The sequence below is a fragment of the Pinus tabuliformis genome, chromosome 2_1, assembly GCF_031772625.1.
Source record: "Pinus tabuliformis cultivar Carrire ecotype Pingquan chromosome 2_1, CPIR1, whole genome shotgun sequence".
Lineage (NCBI taxonomy): Eukaryota > Viridiplantae > Streptophyta > Pinopsida > Pinales > Pinaceae > Pinus > Pinus tabuliformis.
This window is the reverse complement of record NC_142299.1, coordinates 677,741,762-677,747,869: the sequence shown is the minus strand read 5'-3', so window position 1 is coordinate 677,747,869 and position 6,108 is coordinate 677,741,762. Positions and strand designations below refer to the sequence as shown.

Below are 6,108 nucleotides of genomic sequence, written 5' to 3'. Positions count from 1 at the left end.
TGAACAGTATGATTGTGATCTCTGTCCTTATTCCAAGTAATAATATTGCCGAGGAAGTAATTTAAATTACCAAGCTCAAAGTTTCATTGGTTTCACTTTTTTATATATACTTATATAGATATATTTAATCTAGTTAAATGATTAATGTAATAAGGGGGAGACATGACAAAGGTACTATTAAAAACTGAAAAAAAATAAAAAAGAGTATCCATGATGGCTTTCCACACCATTACCTTAAGTCTTGTTTGCAATGCTACTATAGTCGTTGAACTTGGTATCGAGGCTTAGTTGTTATGCATGGTAGCACATGGACCATTCTCTTAGAAGTCCACTTATACAATTCTCTTTCCATCCTTCTCTGCCATCTTGGTAAAGTGCACTATGCCTGTTGAATTTTCTCATCTGTTGTGAATGCTCGTTTCTTAATTCCCATCCATCTAAATAAATTATTATGAAACTTCTCCCATAAATAAGTTATTGTGAAACTTCCCCCTTGTCTATGTTTGTTTTAATAAATAGTTCTTAGTCGCTTAATAAATTTCTTAATAAATATTTCACTCACTTCATTAACAAATGCATTCTCCAAATGACTTCACAAGGTGGTATTAGATTAAAAAATAGCTTAGAAGTGCAGATTAACACTTTGAAGTTAATTCTAGTGTAAAATGTGGCTTTCACAAACTCTGAAGAAGAGCTTAATGTTAACTTTGCATGGAACAGTACTTGAAGAATTTAATTTGAGAAAAAGTTGAAGAATTTAATTTGGGAAAAGGTTGAAGTGTACATTTCATTTATTAGTACCGACATGTATGTATAGAATATAAAAAGTATAAAAGGATAAAATGACAAAGGTTGTCAAATTGTGAAAGAATAACTATCCATTTGCATCGGTGTGTATATTTTGTATCTGACCTCTTTGTTTCCATCATCGCATTCTACTATTGATTACTTTAATGGTTGCCCTGAATCCCTGGCGGGATGTAATAGAGTTCTTGTAATTTCTCCTCACATTGCAAAACCATAGTGTCATTTTCTACCAGATTAGATCATCATGAGCCACCAATCTAGGGTCATGCAGGAGATCCACACGGATATAATCTCCAGTTGCACCATAGTTTACATTTATGCAAAATCACTCAATCACAGTTAATGTCCACCAAACATTAAAATTAAAGGAAAATACTCACGAATAGTTAATGGTCATCAAGCATTCAAATTAAACACCAGAGATTTTTTTTTTTGTTTTGGCCTATAAACCTATATACAAACCCTGTGAGTTGCAAAGGGCCATGGCTGTAGTATTGTTGTCTGGATGCGCATCGATACAACGTTCATTAAACATTCTCCATGAATATGGCATGTATAATGTGGCGAACAAAAAATTATCAGGGTGTGTTGTATCATGCTTCCAGGGATGTAATTTGGGAATAGCTTTCAAATTTCAACTGTCCTTTTGACATTTTCATGGTTAACTTGAAATGTATCTCATATGGAGAGTTAATGTTTCTGGCGTGGTTATTTAATTTTGAATGGGAATTGCCCACCTGGTTATCTTTGCAACATTAAATAAATAAAAACTTTTATACTCCTTAAATAATTAAATACTTATATTCTGAAGTGCACCACCATGGAAGTATGTATGGATTCATTAAATACGATAGGGAACTTGGAAGCTCTTTTCCTACACGAAGAGGAAATCAGAGTTTTTAATATTAAAATTATAGGTATTTATATATAAATTTATTTTAGTTTATATATTTATTTATTTTAAATAAAATAAATAAAACTCAATTACATGAATATTTTAATTTTTTTACAATGTTTTTAATATTAAAATTATATTTATTTAGGTATAAATTTATTTTAATTTAAAACACTGCAAGTTTTTGATGAAGTGAGACAATTCAATATTGAAAAATAACCTTTTTCCACTTTTTCGGAATAGAGTTAAAAATCCTTTTGTGTTTATTTATAGGCCTCTACCTGGTCAAATACATAACCTAGGCCTCTACCTGGTCAAATACATAACCAAGTCTCACATAATATCATGCTAAATAAAGGAAAGCTCGTGGTTCTATCATAGGGGTTCACCATGGTACCTCTCAATAGCGAATTAAAGTTTCTATGTCAACTAAAATAATTATTTAATCAATGCTCAACAAAAGATCCACTTCTCTAAGATTCATTTATTTGAAAGGATTGGACCTAGGCATTCAACCTACTCAATATCATGATATACTAAATAATCAAGACTCCTTAATTAATGGTCAACAAAATATCCACTTCTCTAATATCATATGTCATGATTCTTCTGATTTTATGTCTTACGACATTTCCTTTGCAACATTTGATGCAAATGCTAATTTATCTTAAAATATTATAATTTTGAGGATCCATGTTGTACACCACCATGCTACTAACAGTTACGTGGCTTATATACTCATATCTTATTCAAATTGATGCCAAGTACTCCGATTCACTCAGCCTTTCTGGGTTCTTCTTCCTTTTTTTTTTTTTGCTTTTTTAAATTTTTCTGACTATATTACATCATGATTGCATTTATCCATCATGAAAATATAATTATGAAAAATGAATGTAAAATTTTCTTATAAATATTAAATCATATTATTGAAAGAATATTTAAGATGTCTTCCCTTTTTTTTTTCATGACACGATTTAGATTTTTTATTTTAATTTAAAATTTTTGGTGGTTTAATTGCTCTTAAACGTCTTTAATCCTTCTGGATACGATTCTCGGTATAATTAGTCAGCACTATAAATACCAATTTCTGATAACATTCACGTCGAACATGAATTCATCGCCACAAATGAGCATTCATTACGAGAAAACAAAGCTATCCCGTCATTTTATTGCCAAACATAAAAATGATCGCTCCTACAAATGCACATTAAACTACTATCTGGAAAAGCTCAGAGGCCAACAGTCGCCTAAAACCAGACCTTTATCAGAGGTATGACTTAAACAAATGACGACGAATGTATACGCACCATCCAACAATACAAATAATAGCTATAGATCAAAGAATACTGCGGAAACCTGAAAATCAAGCGCTATTTTAGTGACTAGGAGGTGGCGGCGTGAGAAATGGGATCGGCGGGAATTGGAAGCTTGGGATTTGTGGGATTTGAGGAACCTGTGGGAAAGGAGGAGAGCCTGGAATGTTGGGTTTTGGAAATGGAGGGAAAGTCAATTGAGGTAGAGGAGTTTTGGGGAGAGGAGGTACACTCAGCTGAGGCAGCGGAGCGACTTTTGGGAGAGCGGGTGCACTTGGCAATGGAGACGTTTTGGGTAGAGGAGGTACGCTCAACTGTGGGAGCGGAGAGATTTTAGGTAGAGAAGGAGCAGCTGGCAATGGAGACATTTTGGGGAGAGGAGGTACACTGAACTGCGGGAGCGGAGAGATTTTGGGGAGAGGAGGACCACCTGGCAATGGAGACATTTTGGGGAGGGGAGGCAGCGGAGAGATTTTGGGGAGAGGAGCAACACTTGGCAGTGGAGGAATAGTGAACTTGGGAAGAGGGGGAACACTGGGAAGGGTAGCGGGTGGCAACGAAGGGATTGTGGGCATCTGTTGGACTGCTTTCGAAGACTGGTCAACATCCTCAGCCATTGCTCGACCACGGATCATTGCCAACAAATCTTTCGAATAACAGGATGGAGGCACAGTTTCATGGCGGTAGCTAAACGAGCCTGCACTGTACGTGACAACTCCATGGGAAGCCGACTGTAGACTAAGTTTTGATGGTGCAGATATTCTGGGAATGTTGCACGAGTCGAAAGGGGTGTTGGGAGGCTTCACCCAACAATTATTCAATTGATAAGCAGACTGAAAAATGTTGGAGGGAAGCTCCACCCTGAATTCTCCATTTTCGTCTGTCTCTCCGAGAAAATATATGTTCATCGTCTTCCTGTTGAGTTCACATTCCACAGCTATCGAAGCAGCTGTTCGTTCATCAAAAGGTGAAAGGAACAATGCAAGATCAGTACATTTAGGGTCATGTATTTATTATAAGAAAGAAAATGAATATTAAAATGACATAAAATGGTACCGGATATAACGTAGCCATTTTCAGAAAGCCTGTCCTCGAGGCATGTATCACAGAACACTTTGCCCACAACCAAGATCGATGAGGCCTTCCCTTGGCTTGCAAAAGTAGTCGCACCAGCCAAAGCCAAGTAGCTCAAGAGGAAATATAGAACAGTAATTGATGTTGCAGGAATTGCAATGGACGCCATGATACTTGAAGATACTCAATATATGTTTAGCTATGTTGTTTCTGCAGAAGGATCGCGTTATATATATAGTGGCATATTCGACTCCGCATTCGCATTGGTCGTTCAACAGTCCATGTAAAATAAACACCAGAGCAGTTGTGCAGGACATACCGAATTTTGTAGTTATTGGTTGATTACCAACCCAGCCAAAAGTCATACAGTTTTATATGGTTTTGTGCATAGCACAGAAAAATAACATGAAAGTTTGAAACTACGCGTCGTATCTTTGTGTACTGATTCCGAACTATAACCGATCTTTAAACTTGGTTGTTCCTATTATAATATCGCAAATTCATTCTATTCCCACGTTGCCCGCCCAAAGCTTCATTGCATAACGAAATTTGCTCCTTTGTTGATTGACGGGTTGTCCTTTTCAAAATACGTGGTGTATAACACCATTGCAGATGGGTTTGGTGTACCGCGGACGACGAGATCACTCAGAATTCGGACTGGGAATTCGAAGAGTCAACTTATGGTTTTTCTATTTATTTATGTTATAAAAGAAGTGGAGCATTAACAGAAGTAACTTATGATTTATTTATTAATTTAATTTATATAAAATAATAGAAATTCAAAGGAACATACGTACAGGTTAGGATTTTCAAATCTAAAGCAACCAACGGTTTCTGCAACTCTCATGTCGGTTTGATCATTTTAACACATAATGGTGACAGGTGGGAAATTTGTTGGCCGTATTTGACGTGGAAATCACCCTGTAACTCACAATGTCGGGACTATGATTCAGGCCTTTTAAGTGTTTAACTGTCGATGGAATCATAAAGTGACAGCTTAAAACTACAAATTCTTACCACCTTAAATCTAGAAATTCTTACCATTTGAGTTTTCACTTCAAGTTGTTTTTATTTATTTATTACTTTGTTTATTTATAAGTTGTATTTATTTATTTATTTAAGCTATCCTTGGACACAAAAGTCGAATGGAACTTTAAGTTGTTGGGAATCCCAAAAATCTGTAAAAGACCCTCTCTCGTTTAAGTCAATATAATGGATCAAGATTTGGCATATTAACTTATAACTCAAACCTTGAGAATGGAACTTTCATATTTACATATTCCAATAATAGAAATCTAGATGTTCTTCCCAAGTTTAAATAGATTGGAACTTTATGAATATCCATATAGGTTAAGATCTTGCACAGACATTAAGATAGTGGGATTCCATTTTTCTCAAGATGCAACTAAAATGAATTTTGGATTACATACTTGATAGCATGTTGAAGTTGAATTTCTTAAATTACATACTTGATAGCATGTTGGAGTTGAATCATTTTGGATTACATACTTGATAGCATGTTGAAGTTGAATTTCTTAAAGCAACTTCGAAGATTTGGAACATTTTTAATATAAGAAATGTTTAATAAATAAAATTTTAAAACTAAGTTAGATTCATATATCATTTCTTGTTATTATATTTGTGTAGATTGAAATATGTTGGATTTAATTTGAAATTTGATTTAAATTTTAAACAATTTTTTAGTCAATGTGCTTAACTTAGTCACATTGATAATTTACAAAGGCTTTGTAGAAAACATTGAAAACTTTCACATTTACAATAGATTATATTATCAACACAGAGGTTCAATTTAAAATCTAATAAAAAAAAAGGAGAGTGTAGACACCATTAAGTCAAGTGATGGAAAACAAACAACCACCATCATACCATTTTATAAATTCTATTTTCTAAGTTAGGCACATGTGAAAATAGTAAGGTTGGAAAGTATTTGCTCCAATATCACTTCAAATCCAACTATCACGCATTCCCTTCACCTTTTGGAGGCCATTAATTATGTCT

The 6,108-nt window shown here is 34.5% G+C and overlaps 1 protein-coding gene across 1 annotated transcript; it reads right to left on the bottom strand.

The window, feature by feature from the left end:
• Positions 1-2,879: 2,879 nt before the first annotated feature.
• Positions 2,880-4,275, bottom strand: LOC149202424 (uncharacterized). Its single transcript, XM_089399985.1, has 2 exons — positions 4,072-4,275; positions 2,880-3,964 (listed from the first exon to the last, which is right to left on the bottom strand). Exons 1-2 carry the CDS (start codon positions 4,256-4,258, stop codon positions 3,078-3,080), a joined length of 1,074 nt encoding a protein of 357 aa, XP_089256111.1. The 5' UTR covers positions 4,259-4,275; the 3' UTR covers positions 2,880-3,077.
• Between the last annotated feature and the right edge of the window lie 1,833 nt (positions 4,276-6,108).

Coding starts and splice junctions, on each gene's coding strand:
- LOC149202424 (XM_089399985.1), bottom strand. CDS start 4,258: ATGGCGTCCATTGCAATTCCTGCAACATCAATTACTGTTCTATATTTC. Junction 3,965..4,071: donor AAATGGCTACGTTATATCCG/GTACCATTTTAT, acceptor ATGAACGAACAG/CTGCTTCGATAGCTGTGGAA.